Here is a 24,067-nt window from a genome sequence, read left to right as displayed (position 1 = left end):
AATTAAGAAAACTAAATTTGTTATTAAACTTCCAAAAATGAAATCTCTAGGCTCAAATAGTTTGGCAAATTCAACCAAATTCTTTTTTTTTTTTTTCTTTTTTTTTTTTTCTTTTTGACAGGAGAGTTAGACAGTGAGAGAGACAGAGAGAAAGCCGTTGCGGCCGGCGCATTGCAGCCGGCGTGCTGTGCCAATCCAAAGCCAGGAACCAGATGTTTCCTCCTGGTCTCCCATGCAGGTGCAGGGCCCAAGGACCTGGGCCATCCTCCACTGCCTTCCCACGCCACAGCAGAGAGCTGGCCTGGAAGAGGAGCAACCGGGACAGAATCCGGCGCTCCAACCGGGACTAGAACCTGGGGTGTAGCCTAGTGAGCCGTGGCATCGGCCCAACCAAATTCTTAATGAAGAATGAACACAAGTCTACACAATCCCTTCCAGAGCAAAGAAGTACTACTCAATTCATGTTATGAAGCATTATTATCCTGATACCCAAAGCAGAAAAGAAATAGCTAAAAACAACAAAAACAACTATGGACCATTTTCCCTCATGAATGCAAGTCTGTACCAAAATATTAACAATAGAATTCAGTAATATATAGAAACAACTATAGGCCACGACCAAATATTATTCCAGGGATGCAAAGCTGGTTCAATATCTGAAAAATCAATTAATATAATTTACCATGTTAACAGGCTAAAGAAGAAAAATGACATGGTCCTTTCAGTCAATACAGGAAAAGATTGTGACAAAATTCAACATCTACTGATGACTAAAACACATAGAAAAACAGGAACAGAGAGGAAATATCCTCAAATTCATTTTTAAGAAATGTACAAAAAATACAGCTAACTTTACACCTAATAATGAAAGACTGAATGCTTTCCTCAAACAACTGGGAATAAGGCAAGGATGTCCACTCACCATTCTTACACAACATAGGACCCAAGTTCTAGCCAGTGAAATAAGGCTAGAAAAAGAAATAAAAGGGACATAGATCAGAAAGAAAAAACAAAAACTGTCTCTTTATGAAGACGATATGATAACCTACATTGAAACTCATAAGAAATACACAAAAATTATTCCCAAAACCAGCATATAAGTTCATGTTCAGCAAGGTGACAGGATCCAAGATAAAAAAGCAAGAATCAATTATTTTTCTACATACTAGCACTAAATGCATGGACATCCAAATTTTAAAATACAGTTTCATTTATAGTCATTAAAAATATCTAAGTACAATGCTAAAAACATAAAAGATGTGAATTCTCCCCAAAGTAATACACAAGTTTAATGAAATCCTAGCAAAATTCCAGCAAGACTTTTAAGAATATTCTAAAACTTACAAATAAGGCAAAAAGTAACTAGAAAAGTTTGAACAATTCTGGAGAAAAAAGGAGTAAGATAAATCAGTACGAGTTTGAGAATTTATTATAGCTAAAGTAATCAAGGCTGTGTGGTACTGACACAGGAACAGACACACAGACTAATGGAACGGTGGAGAATACAGAAGGGTCTGGGAATGAACGTTTACAACTCAGCCCAACTGATTTTGAAGAAAAATATTCAGAGGAGGAGAGGGAAGCTTCTCAACAAATGGCACTACAGGAACTAGACAACCTCCACCTAAGTATCACACCCCATACAAAACCTAACTCACAATGGATCATGGATTTAGATGTAAAATGTGAAATTATAAAAATTTTAGAAAAAAATCTGCAGAATCAAGATCTAGGCAAAGATCTCTTAGACTTGAAAAGCATAATCTATAAAAAGAAAAACTGATAAACTAGACTTCATCAAAATTAAAAGAAAAACAAAATAAATTTAGAAATTAAAAATTCTAGGGCAGGCATTTGGTGCAGCAGTTAAGATGCCACTTGAAATGCCTGCATCTCACATGAGAGTGCCTGGGTCCAAGTCCAGGTTCCACTCCAGATTCCAGCTTCCTGCTAACACACACTTTGGGAAGCAGCAGGTGATGACTCAAGTTGTTGCATATCTGCCACCACATGGAGACCTGGGCTATCCTGGCTTTGGCTTGGTCTAGCCAGGGGTGTTGTGGGTGTTTGGGAAGTAAACCAGTAGACAGGAGACCTCTCTAAGTCTCTCTGATTCTCAAATAAATATGAACATGGGGCCAGCACTATGGTGTAGCAGGTTAAGCCACCACTTGCAATGTCAGCACCCATAAAACAGTTGACTCCTGGCTGTTCCACTTCCAATCCAGTTCCCTGCTAATGTTCCTGGGATAGCAGTGGAAGACAGCCCAAGGGGTTGGGACCCTGTATCCACATGGGAGATCCACAAGAAGCTCCTGGCTCCTGGCTTCAGACTGGCCCAGCCCTGGCTGTTGAGGCCATTTGGGGAGTGAACCGGCGGATGAAAGATCTCTGTCTCTCCCTCTCTCTCTGTAACTCTGCCTTTCAAATAAAATAAATGTATCTTCTTAAAAATATGAATAAATAAATAAATAATTTTAAAGAAATTTAAAAGTCTGGTAAATAAAATCTGAATGAAGTGATTTCCAATCTAGAAATTTGTTCTCAAATTGTCACACATTTGAGCATATAAAAAAGACATTTTCAGACTTAAAAGATCTTACTTAGGGCCTGCACTGGCATAGCAGGCAAAGCCACCTGCAGTGCCAGGATCCCATATGGGTGCCGGTTGGAGTGCTGGCTTCTCTACTTCTGATCCAGCTCTCTGCTATGGCCTGGGAAAGCAGTAGAAGATGGCCCAAGTCCTTGGGCCCCCGCACCCATGTGGGATGGCTTCAGATCGGCCCAGCTCCAGCAACTGTGGCCATCTGGGGAGTGTACCAGTGGATGGGAGATCTCTCTCTCTCTCTCTCTGCCTCTCTGTGGCTCTGCCTTTCAAATAAATAAATAAATCTTAAAAAAAATAATAAAAAATCTACCTATTGGAAAATTTCACCAGGAAGCTACTGGAAGATCAGCTCTACTAAAACAAGGAAGTCAAGCAAAAGGAGGAGTTAGAGGATTTAATGAAAAAGAGAAGAAAACAAAGGGAATGGCTAGGAAATCCAAGAAAAGACTGTAAATTAGCCTAGACAGCCATCAGCCCAGGGGACTGGAAGAGAAAATTTTAAGATGATTAAAAAAAAATGTACTAAGTACATTTAAAAATATTCAAAAATGTGTTCTACAATTTTAGGGAAAATTTGTCAAAAAAGGCCATAAACTGGGACAAAGCGAGAGAGAAAAAGACATTAATTTCAGTGAAAACAGAGCTGAATGGAAAAGTCATAGTAATAATAATACACCAGGAATTGAGTTTTTTCACAGGATAATGTAAAAATTAATACTAACATAACCAACATAAACTCATGGTATTTTAGAAGAATGGAGGGCAAGAACAATGCTTGGGGAATTGCTTCATGTGTTTTCTAACTAGTTCCCCTATTTGAATATTTAAGCTTTGAAAAAACATAAAGTAAATTAAAAACATAACAAAACTTCCACTGGTAATACAAAACTGGACCAGAACTTGATCCCCAGTAATTTAACTCCTAAAGAAGCCCATGAATTTTCGAGCTTCTAATGGGCCTGTGTGTCTTAGTTCTTCCACTTAATTGCTTGCCTTGCACAAAGTAAGCCCTCAGACATGTTTCTAAAGGAGTGGGGCAAAGCAAAAGAATGGAATTGTTTTTCTAACACAAGTAAATGAATGAGAACGGCATTCCAGGAAGAGGAAACAGCAGAAGCAAAGAGAAAGGTGTGTGAGAGCTGAGCAAGCATGTGGTAAGCAGGGAGGAGGAAGACACTGAGAAACACCAGAAACCTACTGACGTAGGAAGGGAGATGCAGCCAGAAGAGTAGTTTGGAGCTGTGTGGCAGCAGAGTGGGGGACACTGGAGCCTTGCAGACACGTCCACGCAGTCTTGGCTGGTTGGTTAAGCATTGAGGACAACTGCTTCCCAAATAGTTTCAGCTTTCTGGAATCCAGAGTAGTACTGGGCTCTCTAAAATCCCGAGTTCTCCTGTCAGTCACCCAACTGCAGTACACCAGTCACTCTAAGCAGCCTTGGGAAGGGCAGCACCACAGGGGACAAGGGGGGGGGTGTGTTCTGGTAGAATTCCTACAATGCTTATCTCTTTCCTTTTTTTCTTCTTTTCCTGCTCTTTATAAAAGTGTTGAAATCTAGGGCACAAAGGAATCATCATCTCCAGGGGAACACATCATCTGCTATTTCCATTATGCATATATTCATTTCATCCAAAGTTAGTAAGCACTTACTCTACGTCAAACGGTATGAGAGTATAAAGCTTCTGATTTTATCCTCAATAGCTTACTTTCTGATGGCAGAACTCCTTACAGTATAACGGGATTAGCAAAATAATTGCTGTACACAGAATTACTGGGGAAACACAAAGGAATGTGACAATGTAAAGTGGGTTTTTTTTTTTTTTTTTTAGAAATAATGTCAAACAGAGGTAAAAATATGATACTAACAAGCTCTCCATTATGGAGTCTTCAAAAAGCTCATGGAAATGTATGTTATGAACAAGTTATCCACAAAACTTCCAAATTTTTTGCTCCAAAATAAACATATCCCGGCCAGCGCCGCAGCTCACTAGGCTAATCCTCCGCCTTGTGGCGCTGGCACACCGGGCTCTAGTCCCGGTCGGGGCACCGGATTCTGTCCCGGTTGCCCCTTTTCCAGGCCAGCTCTCTGCTGTGGCCAGGGAAGGCAGTGGAGGATGGCCCAAGTACTTGGGCCCTGCACCCCATGGGAGACCAGGATAAGTACCTGGCTCCTGCCATCAAATCAGCACGGTGCACCGGCCACGTCGGCCATTGGAGGGTGAACCAATGGCAAAGGAAGACCTTTCTGTCTGTCTCTCTCTCTCACTGTCCACTCTGCCTGTCAAAAAAAAAAAAAAAAAAATCCCTTAATTCTGCTTTCTACAGACTGAAGTACCATGTGTAGTCATGATCCTGCTTGATCATCAGCTCACAGCCAATCTAGCTTCTCTTACAAATCTACTCATCTCTCAATACATTATTTCATTTATAAATAGTATAGGAATGATTTCTTTAAATACAGTCTGAATACAAATCTTGAAAAAAACTTTAATATACCCCTGTGTCATGGTCTTGGGCTACTCAAACAATACCCAGAACATTTCCATGTCCCACAGAATTCCCATATACTCCTTTTCTAGTGAATTTCTCACACTCAGATAACCAGTTTCTGATTTCCTTCTCCACAGATCCATTTTGCCTAATCATGGACATCTATAAATGAAATTATCTTCATGAAGTGCTTAGATTTCTAGGACAAAAAAGAAAAGCATTCAACGTGAAAGGGACATCCTGTAAAACTGTAAGGCTGAGTAAGGTGAGTAAGGAGGTATTCACAGAATGCCAAAGCGCTCAAGAAGGCTGAAATCTCAATCCAGGATCAGCAATCAGCACAAAACAAGACCAGAAGAGGAGGCTCATGGGAAAGTGAAGGTTTCCAGATTAAACACCAGCAGTTAATATCTGAACCATTCCCATGCTCCGAACTATTTCTCTGACCTAAATCTTAGTTTGTTCTCTCAGCGTGCCTTCTCTCCTCAGCCCTCCAACTGAGGATGACCAAGGCAGGAGCAGAGTTCTATATCCCCATCTTGTCCAGAGGGCTCTCCATCATCTCAGACAAGGGAACAAGCTCTGCCCAGCCCCACTGCCCTTTGGCTTTCTTATTAGAAGTTACAGTCTCTGTCCCCACATTAAACAAGAGTCCCAAGTCTGAGGACAGCCTTACCATTATCTGGATTTCTCTTTTGCACACCTGCAGATCATGCTCATTGTTGACAAACATGCGTTTCAAGGCACACTTCATCCCATTGCTTGTCCTCACCAGGAACACAATAGCGAATCCACCTGTAAGAGAAACACACAAGCTTTATTGAAGTGTATTATAAAAGTCAGTTAGATGGCCATGGTGGCTGCAGGCTGTAATGTCACTGTTACCTTTTTTTTTTTTTTTTTAAGATTTATTTATTTATTTGAGAGGAAGAATTACAGAGAGGGAGAGACAGAGAGAGAGGTCTTCAATCTACTGGTTCATTCCCCACATGGCCACAACGGCTGGAGCTGTGCCAATCCAAAGCCAAGAGCTTCTTCCAGGTCTCCTATGTGGGTATAAGGGCTCAATGCTCTCCCAGGCCATAGCAGGGAGCTGGATCAGAAGTGGAGCAGTCGGGACTCAAACCGGCACCCATATGGGATGCCAGCACCATAGGCAGAGACTTAACCTTCTACACCACAGTGCTGGCCTCTGTTCTGGTATTTATATCACTGTCAGCCAGCCTGGCCTGGCCTAGATGGCATCCTTAGATTCTTCGAACTCAAAGATATGACTTACAGAGTGGGTGGCAACAGTCAGAGAAATTGTTCCTAAACAGGTATCTAGAGATAAAGGAAGAATAGCAATGATCTTTTAAAGAATCTTCAAAAATTAGAAGAAAAAAAACCTGACTGCATTCCAACTACTGTCCTTTAACACTTAGATGCTCTTGTTTCATTCTTCCCACAATCCTGTGAGGCCAGGCATCATTTCCCCATTAAAACAATAACTAGGGGCCGGCTCTGTGGTATAGCGGGTAAAGCCACTGCCTGCAATGCTGGCGTCCCATATGGGCGCCAGTTCAAGCCTCCCCCACTCCACTTCAAATCCAGCTCTCTGCTATGGCCTGAGAAAGCAGCAGAAGATGGACCAAGTGCTTGGGCCCCTGCACCCATGTGGGAGACCCAGATAAGGCTCCTGGCTCCTGGCTTCAGGTCAGCCCAGCTCCGGCCATTTAGGGAGTGAACCAGTGGATGGAAGACCTTTCTCTCTCCCTCCCACCCTCTCATTCTCTCTCTCTCTTTCTCTCCTCATCCTCTCTGTAACTCTGCCTTTCAAATAAATAAATAGATCTTTTAAAAAAAGAAAACACAAGCTTAAAGACATTTCCTTCAAATGAAGAACTTTTTCTAACATACATGCAGCAGTCTTTCCCTCACACCACAGATACCAAGAAATAATTTCTCCTTTTAAAAAGATTTATTTATTTATTTATTTAAAAAGATTTATTTATTTGAAAGGCAGAGAGAGAGAGAGAAAGATCTTCCATCCACTGGTTCATTCCTCACATAGCTGCAACAGCCAGGGCTGGGCAAGGCAGAAGCCAGGAGCCTGGAACTCCATCCAGGTCTGTCTCACTGGTGGGAGGGGCCCAAGCACTTATGCTATCTTCTACTGCTTTCCCAGATGCATTAGTAGGGAGCTGGACTGGACGTGGAACAGCCAGGACTTGAATTGGCCCTCACAGGGGACGCTATGGCAGGTGGCAGGTGGCAGGTGGCAGCTTAACCTCCCTGTGCCATAAATAAATAATTTCAATAGTTGTCAGCTAATTTCAAGAATCTCCTTCTCTTCTCACCCTTCCTCACCACCCCCCTTGCCCACAGTTCAAAACAGACCTTGAGGTTTCCTCCTGACAGCCATACCTCACAGACATTAAGAGGATACAAGATACACTACGAAGGTACCATCCTGCACAGCAGACATTAGGCGAGTATGACTCAATTACTGGACAGACTTTTCAATGTCTGTGCTAACCTTTCTCTAAAGGACAGTTCCCAATTCATTAACAGAAATTTATGTAACTCCAACAGGAATTCTCACAGGCTCTCAATTTGTTACACTTCAGTGTTCCATAAATCCCTAGAACGCTTAACCTCAACCACCCGCCCAAAAGACTGTATAGGTACTCAGTGCCATTGTTAAAAGGGGTTAGAGATGGATAAGGCTCTGCAAATCCATCATGACTGAAGGCTTTGGAATAAGCAGTAGTTATACCGGACACACAGTCCATCTGCCTGCTTTATATATCTTCCTCATTTTCCTTGAAAATCCTGTCCATTGACTACGGACAGCAAAAAAGTTACCTGGCTCTTCTTTGTCAGAAGTGGTCACTAACTGGATGGAGGTGGACACAGAGGGAAGCCATCTGTATGGGAACTAAGGCTGAGGCTATGATGTAGTATGGGGCTAGCAGCCACATGCACAATTGGTAAAAATCAGTAAGCAGCCAGTGTAGAAACCTCAGGCCTCTGAGAAGTAAAGTTACAGGTCTTGACGCTGCCATTCTAATTCCCCAGGTTCCGTGGCTCTTCTATATGGAACTCTTGGTATGATGTCCATGGCATTTCCTGTTGTAGCTTTACAGTAATTATTCTTTTTCAAGTTAACCTCAGCATAATTCCATTCCTTGCAGCCAAAAAGGACATTAATCACAAAGCATGGTGTACGTTTTCATAAAATCACACATAATTTTGTAAAAAAGATTCTTAATGTACTTGAATATTCCAAATGTGCCTTTTGGTAGTGACTTACCGGCTGCATGTTTGTGTATTTGCTGTCACTATGTTTTTCTTCCATATTCAGATAAACACTAAAATTTACCATACAACCTTTAATTTTAACTGCATCTTATGTATCTTTGCATTTCAATACATTTTCCATTCTCATGGAATGCTTTAAAGTTTATTTACACTGTTCAATGATCAACTATCAATGTTAATTCTAGAGTTTTGAGTATGGGTATTTACTTTAAAAAACTAGTTGAGTGCCAGCACCCCAGGTTCTAGTCCCGGTTGGGGCGCCGGGTACTAGTCCCTGTTGCTCCTCTTCCAGTCCAGATCTCTGCTGTGGCCCGGGAGGGCAGTGGAGGATGGCCCAAGTGCTTGGGTCCCTGGACCCACATAGGAGACTGGGAGGAAGTACCCAGCTCCTGGCTTCGGATCAGTGCAGCACCGGCCGTTGTTGCCATTAGAGGATTGAACCAATGGAAGGAAGACCTTTCTCTCTGTCTCTCTCTCACTGTTTATAACTCTTTCTCTGTCTCCCTCTCTCATTTTCTAACTCTGCCTGGCAAAAAAAAGTAAAATAAAATAACTAGTTGAAAATCAGAGTTGTTATCACATACACATTCTAAATTCTAAGATGTATATTTTATACTTTAACTTTTAGGATAACAGAATCTGTCTTATTACAAGTGTAGTGCAGTACTATTTATTAATTATTTATTAATTCCAAAAAAGTTATTAAATCCATAATATATCTTACAATTAACTTATATTGGGGAAAATGATAATGTAAATTTTCAAATTTTTCTGTATGTTCATCATTGTTTTGTAACGTCCAAGTGGGTATTCATTTTATAGATATTTCAAAAAACCTTTTTAACTCATAGAACTACAGACTTTACAGACTCACTCTGGAAAGCATGAAGACCAGCATGTTGCTACTTATGACCAAAGAAGCCAAGTGAGACTTTGGAGTTCCACAGCAAGTGATGGACAGAACTAGGAGCAGTGTCACTCTCCTGCCTGTCCAGAAAATGTTCTTTTTTTTTTTTTTTTTTTTGACAGGCAGAGTGGACAGTGAGGAGAGAGAGAGACAGAGAGAAAGGTCTTCCTTTTGCCATTGGTTCACCCTCCAATGGCCGCCGCAGCCGGCGCGCTGCGGCCGGCGCACCGCGCTGATCCGATGGCAGGAGCCAGGAGCCAGGTGCTTTTCCTGGTCTCCCATGGGGTGCAGGGCCCAAGCACCTGGGCCATCCTCCACTGCACTCCCTGGCCACAGCAGAGGGCTGGCCTGGAAGAGGGGCAAACGGGACAGAATCCAGCGCCCCAACCGGGACTAGAACCCGGTGTGCCGGCGCCGCTAGGCGGAGGATTAGCCTAGTGAGCCGCGGCGCCGGCCCAGAAAATGTTCTTTTCACTACACTTACTGTAGAGAAAAAATATGTACCATCCCTTTAATAATAATGAGCCATCTGATAGTGCTGCAGGACAACAGTTAGGAATAGCTATTTCTTACAGCTCTGTAATGCCTGGCACCACTGCAGGATAAGGGAGTCCTTTCAGAAGCAAGTTGATGATACTGCAGTTTGAGATAACTGCCACCAGAGGGGAGCAGTGTAGTTGTCCTCACTAGGCAGCAAGATGACCTTTCCAACCACGACTGAAGAAATGGGTCAGCCACCTACCACAACATCCAGCAAGCACTACTGGTTAAGAGTCAGCCTAGACCCTCAAAGCCTATGACCAAGACAAATCTAAAAGAAAAGCAATGAATCATTATGCCTGATACTGACGGAACCATGTTATTAGGCACTAATGCCTATAAAAGGACTAGTATTTTCAGGTGAGAATCATTTAAATCATGAGATCAAAACCCCAGCCTAGCAGGATTTGTCAGTGTAAACATGTCAGCAGGTGTCACTGTGTAGTGTACCAAATGGAGAGGTAAAGCTCTAGGTTAGAAGGCAGAAGGGAGGTGGCACCATTCAAGATACTTCTCAAGCACAGTCTGTGTCCACCTCAGACATGGGGTCAAGGTAACAAGACCGTCAGCCTCAGCTAAACAGGGTTTAGGCTACAATGGAAAGGCTGTCAAGAGAGAAGACTGTCAGTAGAGACTTATTTGAGATTCAGTTGCATCCCAAGATCTTGATTACATGGAAATATCTAAAGCTGACCTGGGGATGGTTTGGACAGTGTTAAGAAAACCTAACATGCAGGAGCCAGGGCCACTCTGCCCGCTGGCATTTTTTGGAACACTAAGATGATTTTACTCATATGTCTACTAAATCACAAAGGCAAAAAAGCATCTGATCTATTAAGTGAAGCCAAGTAACTGAAGCAGAATAATTTTGATAAAAACATGCTTTGCCTATTATATACAAAGGGATTTTTTAACTTTTTTGGTTTCATAAAGAAACATGCTTTCTCTCATTTTCCTTAAAAAATGAACCTCTGTTAGTCTAACTTTATCTTCCTAATGTTTGACAGACACCTGTATGGATCTTTACAATCTGCCATGAATTTATAGATCTGGTCTGTTTGGGTCCCCTTCAAATCACCACAGCCTAGAACAGACCCTAGTACATGGTAGGCACTCAATAAAGAATTAACTTGTCTTTTAATTGTCCCCTCCAAAATGTGGAAGAGACTATGAGAAACTAATGTGTGTGGCCCACATAAAGACATCCTCAGTGAAGCAACTACAGACAATGTTGCCCTATAGGAGTATGCACCTGCTTTTGTCAGATCTGCCAATTTCCAAAGATAAACTGGAAACCTAAAACTCTTTGTGAAATCTCCATATTTACACAATGACAACAGGTCACTTCTTAATGCTGGGCATGCCAACATCATAGAGGCCAAAGAAAATACATTTAGAAGGCTTTAAGCCTCTGTTTTCCACCTCTGAGCAAGATTAGCACTTTCACTTTACTGACGGCCAATGATGGAAGTGACATGGTCCATGTCCCACAAAGTTAAAAGATGGCTTGCAAATTAACTCCTAAATATATATATACATATATATATATTACATGCACATATATATTAGCTCATATTTGGTTAACACCATTCTCGCTTTTCTTCTCTGAAGAGTTTATGGAATATCACTTCCTCTCCAGTATTTGTCTATGAAATATTTTAAAGTCATTTCAAAATTATTTCATTTATGTATGCGCAATCATTGAATGGGATAAGTCAACAATCCATAGTCCCCATTTTCCCAAACAGAAAGAGATGCTGAGAGATTAAGTTCATTTCATAAGAACACATAGAGCTAATCAGTGGAAGAATTCAGACTACATCCATCATCCTTTTACATTTTTCTTTTTAAATCAACTTTAAATATAATAAAATGCACCCATTTTAAGTACACAGTTTGATGAGCTCTTGCAACTGTTAGATTCTTGTAACCATCAACACAATCAACCTGTCACTAGCAACAATTCTTTATGCCCTTTTGTAGATAATTTCTGTTCCCCTCCAACACCACCCCATGCTGACTCTGGATCTGCTTTTCATCCTTATAGATTACTTTTGCTTTCTCTAGTATAAATGGAATGATACAGCATTCAACATAACATTTCTGAGATTTATCCTCATAGTTACAGGTATTAGATGTTTCATTCTTTTGGCCAACTAGTATTCTACTACAGAAATATACAATTAACATCCATTTACTTGTTAAAGGCTATCTGAATTATCTTGCTATTATGAATTAAATGTTCATAAATTCTAAAAATATTTTTTAAATTTAATTTTAAATGCCTGCAACGTTCAATACTGGGCCAGGCCAAAGCTGGGAGCCAGAAATCAATCCAGGTCTCCCATGTGGATGGTAGGAACCCAACTACTTGAGCCACTACCTGCTGCCTCTGAGGATTAGCAGGAACCTGCGGTCAGCAGCAGAGCCAGGACTTGAACCCAGGAGCTCCAATATGGAATGTGAGCATCCTAACTAAGGGCTTAACTACTAGGCCAAATGCCCATGCCCATCCCGGGTTAGGCCCAGAAGTCTTTTTATTGGACATGAGTAATTATTTCTCTTAGTTACATATCTAGAATGATACTGTTGTATCATTATGGCAAGTGCATACTCAGCATTATAAGAAACTGTCAAACAGTTCTCCAGAGTGGTCAAACCATTTTACATTCCCAACAGCCGCCTGAGAGTTCTGAGTGTGCCATATCCTCATTAACACTTGGCATTGTAGGTCTTCTTCAAGTCAGATATTCCAGTAAGTGTCTAGTGACAACTGGTTATGGCTCCATTTGCATTTCCCTATAGATCCTTCATCACTTAAATTCCCAGGATCGTCTGCTTCCTACCACTTTCATGAAAAGAGGTTTTAATAAGCACAGGATCATGGAGTCACCAATCACATTACTGAGATAACCTGGACTCTATCTCTCCGATGAGCACGATAGCAAAAGTGCCCAGTTCTCTGCTGGGAGAAGGGGCTGAGTGAGACTTTTGTAAAATGTTGGGGGGCTAAGTGGGGGTGGGATGGGGGGCTACATAATCTCTACAACCTGTTTTAGTTCTGACATCAACAACAGATTGTGGTGCCAAATTAAACTTTTCAAAGACAAAGAGAAGCAAAACCTCCTCAGAAGCCTCCTGATGATACTGAACAGCGGCCGCGAGGCTTTGGAAGAAGTCAGCAGTCCCTCTCCTGGTTCTGTATCAGACACTGAATCCTGCTAGAATGAATCAGGAAGCAGTGACTTCCACTTAGCAAGGAGAAGTGAGGGAAGGGGGAAGGAAGGTGAACAGAAAGAGAAGAAAAACACCACTCTGATTATCTGAGTAGTGAAGAGAAGCAGCTGGGCAGACAATGAAAATGATTAGACCAGGAGTATGAGACAAAGAAGCCCATCGTGGTGCTGAGACAGGGATTCTGGGTTTCCTGACAAAGAGGATTCTGGATATTTTAAATTAGGCCTATATTCTAGGCATTGAAACCTGCCACCTGTTTTTGTTTGTTTGTTTTGCAAGTAAAAGGAAACCTTCTTCCTAATATAAGTCCTCCTGATACTTCTGAGAATGGCTTCTGCTCATCTGGGATAGAAAGAAGACACGTGTCAAGCCACAGGACACCACAACCATGAGAAAACCACCGGCCTCTTTCCGCTCTTCCACTTTCCTGTCCCACAAACTCTCCCTCTCTTAATATTAGGCTAAAGTCAAGGAGTACTGCTAACTTAATGCAGTTTCTATTTGAATTACCCAAGGAAGAGAAAATAAGCATTAAAAAAAAAAAGACCATCTGCATCTTTGTAAAGAATCAGGGAACCCAGGGAGAGAGGAATTTACTCAGGAAATGCAAATAACAGGGCAACACTGGCCCCCACTTCCTCATCTGCAGAAATGAAGCTGACTTGCTGGTTTCGAGACCGAGTCCTCTGAGTCCTGGAGTTACAAGAGGTCCTTCACTGCTGCAGGAGGCAAAACTTACAGGGAGGGCTCTACACACAGTTTCCTTCTCAGCTTCAAATATAGAGACTCTGTTTTTATCTGCTAAACAGTCATTTTGGAAAAGATGCTCAGAAAAAAAGGGGCAACTCTGCTTTGAAAGAAGAAAATAAAGAATATTTTGTAGCTCTATGTATTTTATGAAGACAAAAGGATCATAGTATTGTAAGTCATGGCAGGGGGGTGGTGGGGCTGGGTGCTGTGCCATCACACACCCTTCACCTGATGTAGGACTCCATTAGAATCCAGTAAGTAAGGTTCAAACCTGGCTCAGGCAAGCTACCTTCTCCCCGGAGGCTGTCCTCTCGCCTGTCCAGGAAAGCTGAGGTCCAGCTCAGAACCTTAGAGGATTAACCAACAGGCAAGCATCCAGCACACACAAGGTATATAAGGAACAGAGGTGTTTTCTCCTTGCTCCTCTTCCCCCAAACCTTCTGTGTGTGCATAAAGCCTTACCTATCATAAAGTTTTCAATCTGGGATGCCTTCTTGAGATCAAGAGCACAAGCTCAGATGCCTCAGGAGCCAGACAGACCAGGAATAACAGCATGTACAGAAGGAGTCCTGTGACACAGAGTCAGTGTCAGGGAGCTCACAGGGAGGGGAGGAGACAGGCAAACCAGAAAACCCTGTCCCACTCATGGGGCAGCCACTTCTCAATGACAGCCATGTGCTGCCACAGAGACATGTGAACTGAGGGCTGCCAAATCTTTAGGTTTCCAAAAGTTAGTTTTGGGGCTGGTGTTGTGGCGGCATAGTGGGTAAAGCCGCTGCCTGCAATGCCAGCATCCCAGTTTCAGTCCCAGCTGCTCCACTTCCGATCCAGCTCTCTGCTATGGCCTGGGAAAGCAGTAGAAGATGGCCCAAGTCCTTGGGCCCCTGCACCCACCTGGGAGACCTGGAAGAAGCTCCTGGCTCCTGGCTTCGGAATGGCGCAGCTCTGGCTGTTGCAGCCATCTGGTGAGTGAACCACTGGACGGAAGACCTCTCTCTCTCTCTGCCTCTATCTCTCTGTAACTCTGCCTTTCAAATAAATAAAGAAATCTTTAATAAAAAAAAAAAAAAAATAGGGGCTGGCGCTGTGACACAGCGGATTAACGCCCTGGCCTGAAGCACCGGCATCCCATATGGGTGCCGGTTCTAGTCCTGGCTGCTCCACTTCCGATCCAGCTCTCTGCTGTGGCCTGGGATGGCAGTAGAGGATGACCCAAGTCCTTGGACCCCTGCACCCACGTGGGAGACCCGGAGGAAACTCCGGCTCCCAGCTTCGGATCGGCGCAGCTCCAGCCGTTGTGGCCATTTGGGGAGTGAACAGCGGATGGAAGACTTTTCTCTGTCTCTTCTCTGTCTCTAACTCTCTAACTCTTACTTTCAAATAAATAAATAAAGCTTAAAAAAATAAGTTTTTAGGTGAAATCTGATTTTCAGTCCGGGCAGCAGACTTTAAAAAAAAAAATCTCCTAAACTCTGCACAAGTGAACATCTCTAAGGCTAGGAATGCAGCACTGGCTTTGCTTCCAAATTTACAGGAGTCTATGAGGTAAGCAGGCCCTATGTTACAACCTCCAGTTGATTGACTGGGAAACTGAGGCACGTGGAAAAGCCCAAGTGGCCTCCCTACCACTGCCATCTAGCGGCAGGGCCAGGACTAGAATCCAGGTGTACCACTGGACTCCCTTCAGCAGCAGTCCTCACAGAAGAGCACCTCCACTCTCAGGGAAGGGACAAGAGAAAAGACAGGCAGAGTCCCCCACAAGCAAGGAACACCACGAGGCTGACACTCATCCGCACTCCACTCACCCTGGAGACAACTCTTCCTGGGGGCAGAAGGAAATGAACTTCTCAAACTCTGGGACAGATGGCGAAGAATACTGCAGAGCGTTCCCAGGAGAAAAGGTCATCCCGGATTCCAGCGGGCACGCAGGCTTTGTTTCTCTAATGTCAACCCCTCCTCGCTCGCCTCAAATTAAAAATCGCCATGTGCCAGCTCCTTCTGGGGAACATATCAAGGCAGTCCCTTCCCCAGGCAGAAAGAACACCCAGATGGGGGATGACTTGAAGGCATTCAACTCCCTGCCTCCCCAGCCAGGCCATGGCACGCAACCAGAGACCAGCAAGGCTGGCCGTGGTGTACAATCAACAGAATCCAATCAGGGCCACAGCCCAGGCTGAACATGGGGCACTGGCAATGAGTTCTTCCTCTCCAGGACTCCAGTGACTGCGAAGCATCTCCAGCTCAGGCACTCTTTAGGGAGTGTGCAAGAGTCTTCAAAAATAAAAGACTATGTGCTCTCTCCAGCATCATTTGCACCTGACAATATTCACCGCTCACTTTCTTCAGCCACAAAGTTGCTTATGCGACAACCTGCCTGAGAATCTCCGCAAACAATTCCCCTCCCTTCGCTGTCTTCCCATCCTTTCTGGCTGAATGTTACTTCCTCAGCAAAGCCCACCTGATTGTCCCTGGCCCTCACTCCCATCTGTGGATGAAGACCCCTGCCATTTGCAGTACCCTCTATTGTTCCTTCAGGACAGTATAATTAAGCAATTTCAGGGAGAATTGCTTGTACACTGTGGACTGCACGGACAGAGACGATGACTGATCCTCTGTGGCATCTCTGTTGCCCAGTGCAGTGCCACTACATAGCAGGTACCCAAGTGTTATGCAACATGTTTTCCTAGTACCACAAAGGATACCAAAGAAAACAAAACAAAACAAAAAAAAAAAAACAAAAAAAAAAAAAAACAAAAAAAAACAAAACAAAAACAAAGCAGCAATGGCAACACCAAGAAAAAACAGTGCACACTCCCAGACTTCTGGAAGGTCAGAATGCAGTATGTGACAAAAGGATGCTTAACAAAGTTTGTGGAAAATGGAATTTAAAGGTAAGTTTCTTTTGGTGCACAATCATTTTGAAACCCATGCAGACTCAGAAGGAGAAATGCCCCTCTGGGCGACGAGGGAGGCTGCCCCTATAGAGGAAAGGCCCATGCTGCGCAGCCTGGCACCCTGGAGGGCAGCAGGAGCTGGAGCACCTGGGCCCCTCCTGCCAGGGCAGTGTGTGCAGGGTGCAGCCTTATATGGGATGTTTCACAGGAATCTCTGAGCTGTCACAGCAACCAACAGTTGTTCTACGCATGATCCCTTCTTTCAAAAACTACACTTGTGCAGGGCTGGCACTGTGGCACAGAGGGTTAATGCCCTGGCCTTTAGCGCTGGCATCCCATATGGGCGCCGGTTCAAGTCCCAGCTGCTCCACTTCCGATCAGCCCTCTGCCATGGCCTGGGATAGCAGTAGAAGATGGCCCAGGTCCTTAGGCCCTTGCACCTGCATGGGAGACCTGGAGGAAGCTCCTGGCTCCTGGCTTCAGATCGGCGCAGCTCTGGCCATTGCGGCCAATTGGGGAGTGAACCAGAGGATGGAAGACCTCTCTCACTCTCTCTGTGTAACTCTTTCAAATAAATAAATAAATCTTAAAAAAAAAAAAAAAACTATGCTTGTGCTTCAAATGAAAAAGCCTCTTCAGCGGAGAAGCAAAGAAAGGAAATCAAACAGCCACGCTCAGCCCTACACCACCCTTCACCTGAAGGAGCGCAGCACTCTTCAGGCCACCAGGCCATATCACTCCACACTGCACACCCCCTGACTCGGGCTCCAGTCACAGCCACCAGGACTTGATGTGTGCCTCTTGGTCCACATTCTGCAGAGGACAATGGGGGACTCAGAAAAGCTGAAGTTGGAGCTGACCCTCTCCCAGATCCCACTGTTAATTCCAGGGCAGCCAGCTTAACGCCATGCTTCTGCTTCTGCAGTAAGACCCAGTGAAGTGGCTCTGAATCCTGTTCCAGACAGAGCACTTCCTCATGTGGTACTCTGCATTTAGCAGACAGATGACACTCTTAACTTCCGTTCTACTGCGACATGTGCTGGGGTCAAGGGACATAACTAATATATATAAGATTTTAACTCTTCAGTTTTCATTAGAACTTGTCTTGAGACGTAGCTCCACTACCCAGGTCATCAATTCTGCCCCAACTCACCCAGTTCTGAGAAGGGACAAGCTCTCATCCTGGAGGGCAAGCTGACGCTCTCCCTTCTTCCTGCTCCCAGCTGTCAATTTCAGAGCATTCCAATTTAATTTCAGGTCAAAGCCTTTCCTGTAAGGTCTAGGCTACTAAGCCATACTAACAATCTCCCTCATCCACCAGCCCCTAGGCCATGGTCCTTCACTTGAGCGTGGGCACCAGCTCACAATCTCCTCCCCATTCCACCTGCCACCATCACCCACATGGATCTGAGTTTGAACAATTCTATTCTCTAAATCCAAACTCCATTCCTTCCACTCCGTCCCTGAGGCTCTTCCAGTAGCTCACACCCACCTTTTTTCTGACCAGAGGAACTAAAATAGAGTCCTAACTTACGTACCTTAGATTTCTTTCTCTTTTAAAATCTACTAGCTCTTCTTAAAAGCATTCATTAGTCCTCTCAAGCTAGAATAAATTCCAAATTCTTTAATGCAGCAGTATATGAGAAGCTCTGTATGTTCCATTTTATTACAAAAAAATTCAAGCATACAGTAAAGTTGAAAAGATCATACTGCAAATATCCATATATCTACCACCTAAGAGCCCAGAGCTGTACACATCTGCTGTACTTGCTTTATCATCTACCCAAGTATCAACACCTATTTTGATATATTTCCAAGTCAGTGGAAACCTCAGTGCTCTTCACCCTAAACATTCAGCAAGCATATGGTGTCCAGGGTTCCTTTTAAGGGGTAAGGGATAAATAAAATTTATTTACAGTGAAATATACAACTGTATTACTGGAAGAGTTCTTTTGTTATTTTTTTTTTTTTTTTTAAGATTTATTTATTTGAGAGCCAGAGGCAGAGAGAGAGAGATCTTCCATTCACTGGTTCACTCCCCAAGTGGCTGCAATGGACAGAGTTGGGCCAATCCAAAGCCAGGAGCCAGGAGTTTCTTCCAGGTCTCCCACATGGGTACAGTGGCCCAAGAACTTGGGCTTTTTTCCACTGCTTTACCAGGCCATAGCAGAGAGCTGGATTGGAAGCAGAGCAGCCAGAAGTCAAACGAGTGCCTGTATGGGATGCCAGCACTGCAGGCAGTGGCTTTACCTGCTATGCCACAGTGCGGGCCCCTGGAAGAGTTTTGATAAATGCATTCACTTCTGTAGCCCAACCTCCATCAAGACATAAAATTGTTCCATCTCACAGTCCTTCAGGCCCCTTTCCATGCAACCCCACCCACATCCTCTCAGAGGCAACCAGTGTTCTGATTTTTTTCATCTGTTACCAGTTGTGCCTACTTTAGAACTTCATACAAATACTTTCACACGGAATACTATCGTAAGGTATGTGCTTTCTTGTACAAGAATATTTTACTTGCCATAATACTTTATACTCATGATGTTGAGCATAACCAGCAGTTACTTTTTACTGCTGACTTATATTCCATATTTGAACAAATCTTTTTGTTCTTTTCCTAACAGATGGATATTTGGGCTATTTGAAAGGCGGGGCTATTAGGAGGAAAGCACTATACACATTCTTGAACAAGTCTTTTTGTGTCATGTTTTTATTTCTCTTGGGTAAATACCCAACAGTAGAAGTGCTGGGACACTGGGTAGGTATAAATTTAACTTAATAAATTAGTTTAATGAGAAACTGCTGACCTTTATCAGAAGCAGTTGTATCATGTTGTACTCCACCAACAACAGATGACGGTTCCTGACTCTTCATAATTTGAATACTGGCCTCTCCTCACCCAGCTCTGACTCCCAATACTCTCCTCCTTGAGTACCACACTTTCAGAACTTGAACCAAGATGCACCTTAACTCCCAGGTTTACACACACTATTCCCTCTGCCTGGAATATCTGTCCCAATCTTGTGCCTGATGAAAGGCACCACCTCTTCTGGATGCCTTCCCTTTCCCTGCTGGTCACCTGACTTGCAAATTAACACATATATGGCCTGTACCTCCATTTAGTTGTTCTTGTCACAGTGTAATGACTGGGATAAGTTATAGAGAAGGGCAAAGACGGAAGCATTCTTTTCTGCTTGGTAGAAATAATACTTGTTACTGTTTTATAAAAAAAAGATCTATTTATTTATTTAAAAGGCAGAGTTACAAAGAGAGACAGGAGGGAGATCTATCTTCCTGTTTATTCCCCAAATGGCTACAATAAGTGGTGCTGGGCCAGGTCAAACCCAAGAACTCCATCTGGGCTTCCCATATGGGTGGCAGAGGCCCAACTACTTAAACCATCTTCCGCTGCTTTCCCAGGCACATTAGCAGGGAGCTGGGTTGGAAGTAGAGCAGCCAGGACACAAACCTGTATCCATATGGGATGCCAGTATCACAGGCAGTGGCTTAACCTGCTGTGCCACAATGCCAGCTCCAATATTTGTTATTTCTTTTTAAAAAATTTATTTATTGATTTAAAAGAGTTACACAGAGAGAGGAGAGGCAGAGAGAGAGAGAGAGAGAGAGAGAGAGAGGGTCTTCCATGTGCTGGTTCATTCCCCAATTGGCCGCAACGACCAGAGCTGCGCTGATCCGAAGCCAGGAGCTTCCTCCGGGTCTCCCACATGAGTGCAGGGGCCCAAGGACTTGGGCCATCTTACACTGCTTTCCCAGGTCACAGCAGAGAGCTGGATTGGAAGTGGAGCAGTCGGGACTTGAACCAGCGCCTATATGGGATGCCGCCACTGCAGGCAGTGGCTTTACCCGCTATTCCACTGTGACAGCTCCCAATATTTGTCATGTCTACACCAGTTTAAGGCTTAACAGAGTACTTTGAACCCATAAGGACAACATTCTAGATGGTTCTCTGCGTGGGGCACCTGAAAAATGAGTCACCAAGGAAAATCAAAATGGCAAGAAGAGCTTATTTTTCTTGGCATCCTCATGGCTAGTATGATTAATAATCAAATCCCAGCCTGAATGTGCCATACAAAGCCCATCATGAACTGGAGCCCACAGAGAGCCTGTTAAAGGCTCACTGTTAAAGTGCCTGGGCAGTGCCCTCTGAGGCCTCAGTGCTTTTAGCATGCATCCTCCACTGGAACATCCAATCCCTCCCTAGCTACTAAGCCTGCAGCTCCATGTTCAAGTGTAGTTTAGATCAGGACTACTTTGGGAACATTCACCTGATGGAATACTCATCTCACAGCCATCTGTTTTTCTTAACCCTGATCATACCCAACTTGTCTGCATCTCACTTATCTGCATATCAGTCTTTCTCACTTTGACCATATTATCTGAGAGGGCAAAGACTTGACTTTATTCTTATTCACTGTAGGAAACACACTGGTCTAGTTGATCATACTCTTCACCCCATGCTGAAATGATGATCAGGTGTACTATAGCAAGTGACCCCCTTGGCCACAGCTAACTGGACCAGGAGTAGACAGCCAGCACACACTCGGCCACATACTCCCCCTTGAGAATCTGAAGTGCTCAAAATCAGATGGTACTGCACTGCCATAAAGATAATGGCGCTGGCTGCTTGTCAGCCACATGCACACTCACAAATAAGGAAAGGGTCTTTTGCAAAAAGGTGAGAGGATGGAGCAGACACATTGGAAGGAAGCACGGTCTGAAACGATGAGGCTTCAAAGGGAAGCAGTACCCACAAAAGCTTGCTTCACTTCTTTTTTTAAAAGATTTTTATTTATTTATTTGAAAGTCGGAGTTACCCAGAGAGAAGAGAGAGAGAGAGAGAGATCTTCCATCCACTGGTTCACTCCCCAGTTGGCCGCAATGGCCGGAGCTGCGCCAATCTGAAGCCAGGAGCCAGGAGCTTCCTCCAAGTTTCCCATGCGAGTGCAGGGGCCCATGGACTTGGGCCATCCTCCACTGCCTTCCCAAGGCCACAGCAGAGAGCTGGATAGGAAGTGGAGCAGCTGGTACTCAAACCAGCGCCCATATGGGATGCCAGCGCTTCAGGCCAGAGCATTAACCCACTGTGCCACAGCGCCGGCCCCTTGCTTCACTTCTAGCTGCTGCTGAGTTTTGGGAGGTTTCTCTGTATTTATCAAAAACATTCCTTTTTACTTAATCTAATTTGAATTAAATTTCTGTTCCTTGTACCTAAGAACCCTAAGATAGCTTTCACCAATATGTTTTTAGAATATATGAGCTCTGAGGCCAGTGCTGTGGCATAGCGGGTAAAGCCACTGCCTCCAACAGGAAGCTACCTTATGCTATAAAAGCAGTGTGCTGGTGCCGGCGTTGTGGCATAGCAGGTTAAGCCACCACCTGTGATGCCAGCATCCCATATAGGTGCCAGTTCAAGTCCTGGCTGCTCCACTTCCAATTCAGCTCCCTGATAATGCACCCAGGAAAGCAGAAGATGATGGCTCAAGTCCTTGGGCCCCTGACACCCACATGGGAGACCTGGATGAAGCTCCTGCCTTTGGGCTGGCCCAGCCCCAACTGTTGCAGCCATTTTTCTCTTCTGTCACTCCCTATCTCTGTAATTCTGCCTTTAAAATAAATAAAATAAATATATATATTTTTTAAATGAAAGCGCATCTTCAAAAAGGAGCAGAGGCACACTAGCACCTATCAAAGAACACAACTGAGGGGAAAACTTCCTCTGCCCTTGCTATATATCCAGACGAGGGGTAAAGGAAGGGAGGTACCTGCCCAGGGAATAAAAATTAAGAGGAGTATTAGAAAACTTAGGAATGAAGATAAATAACTTTTCACTTTTTTTAGAGGCAGAGAGAGAGCAAGAACAGGAACTCCCATGTTCTGGTTCACTCCTTAAATGCCCACAAAGGCCAGAGCTAGAAGCCAGGAACCAGGAATTTAATCCCACCTGGGTGGAAGGAACCTAATTACTTGAACCATCACTGCTGCCACCCAGGGTCAGCATTAGCAGGAAGCTGGAGTCAGGAAGTACAGCCACGTTATCAATACCAGTACTCTTAGATGGGCTGCAGCGGTCTTAGCCAACATTTTTTTCTTAATTTATTTAACAGTCAGAGTTACAGACAGTGAGAGAGAGAGAGAGAGACAGATAGAAAGGTCTTCCCTCCCTTGGTCCACTCCCCAAGTGGCCGCAATAGCTGGAGCTGTACTGATCTGAAGCCAGGAGCCAGGTGCTCCTCCTGGTCTCCCATGCGGGTGCAGGGGCCCAAGCACTTGGGCCATCCTCCACTGCCTTCCCGAGGCCACAGCAGAGAGCTGGACTGGAAGAGGAGCAACCGGGTCTAGCACCGGCGTCCATATGGGATGCCTGCGCTGCAGGCGGAGGATTAACCTAGTGTGCCACGGTGCCAGCCCCAGCCAACATCTTAACTGCTAGGTTAAGACACTTAGGTGTCTGTCACTAATGGCAAGTTTTTTTTTTTTTTAATCAAAATTAAGGCAAAAAATGCACAATAAATTTCAATTTTTAAAATAAAAACAGGATGAATATTATCTTTTCCTTTTGCCTCCAACTCAACATGGCTGTGCATAGTACTGTTACTGGTCTTTATTTTAAATTCTGTTATTTTGTTCATCATGGAGTTTTTGGCATTAAACTGTTTCTCTGTTTATTATACTTCCAACTGGCTAGTTTCCTGGAAGATGCTTCCACTCTCCATCATGGTCAAGGGAGTGCGGTGGACCACTGCCTGTGTGGTCGGAGGGCAGCACTGAGCAGGACGGCAAGAACAAGGAAGGTCTGGAAAGGGGAGTGATCTGGTCTAAGAGTCCCCCACACTCTCCCAGTTCCTCCGCCACAACTCCTGCAGGTCTTACCTCCTGCCCAACTTCTCTCCAAAGTGATTTTTCCAGGATTAAAACAGAAAAATATTTTCCATCCAGAAAATAAATAATGTGTAATGACTGATATTCCCTCCCGAATGCTAAGGGGAACATTCATTCTTTAGCAGAATACTATTCTAAAATATTTATATGGTAACAATTATGCTTGAGTTTTAATTGAGGTATAAGCATGTAGTGTACACATAAACAGTCAAAAAGCCAAGGAATGGAAATGAATGAATTATAATAAATAGCCCAATTAACTACCACGCTTATGAGAAGTTCATCAAGGTCTTGGTAGCTCCACCTGGCATTACTTCTGTACTTGCCTAGAAGAGACTAGCCTCTAGAGCCTGCCTTGACCAAGATCAAGTCAGCGGTCCAGAAGCACCAGCATGCAGGACAGCGTTCTGAAAAATGCTGTGGTGGTAACACAAATAT

At 43.9% G+C, this 24,067-nt stretch overlaps 1 protein-coding gene across 13 annotated transcripts in view; it reads right to left on the bottom strand.

The window, feature by feature from the left end:
• AAK1 (AP2 associated kinase 1) overlaps window positions 1–24,067 on the bottom strand; it is a 252,751-nt gene that overhangs the window by 93,742 nt on the left and 134,942 nt on the right. For all 13 annotated transcript variants that reach the window (XM_070068958.1, XM_070068961.1, XM_017340696.3 and 10 more), the window contains one exon: window positions 5,775–5,893. In XM_070068958.1, coding sequence (XP_069925059.1) covers window positions 5,775–5,893 — 119 coding nt within the window. The remainder of the gene's footprint in view (window positions 1–5,774; window positions 5,894–24,067) is intronic.

Source organism: Oryctolagus cuniculus, chromosome 2 (genome assembly GCF_964237555.1).
Source record: "Oryctolagus cuniculus chromosome 2, mOryCun1.1, whole genome shotgun sequence".
NCBI classification, from domain to species: domain Eukaryota; kingdom Metazoa; phylum Chordata; class Mammalia; order Lagomorpha; family Leporidae; genus Oryctolagus; species Oryctolagus cuniculus.
This window is presented reverse-complemented; position numbering and strand designations above follow the sequence as displayed.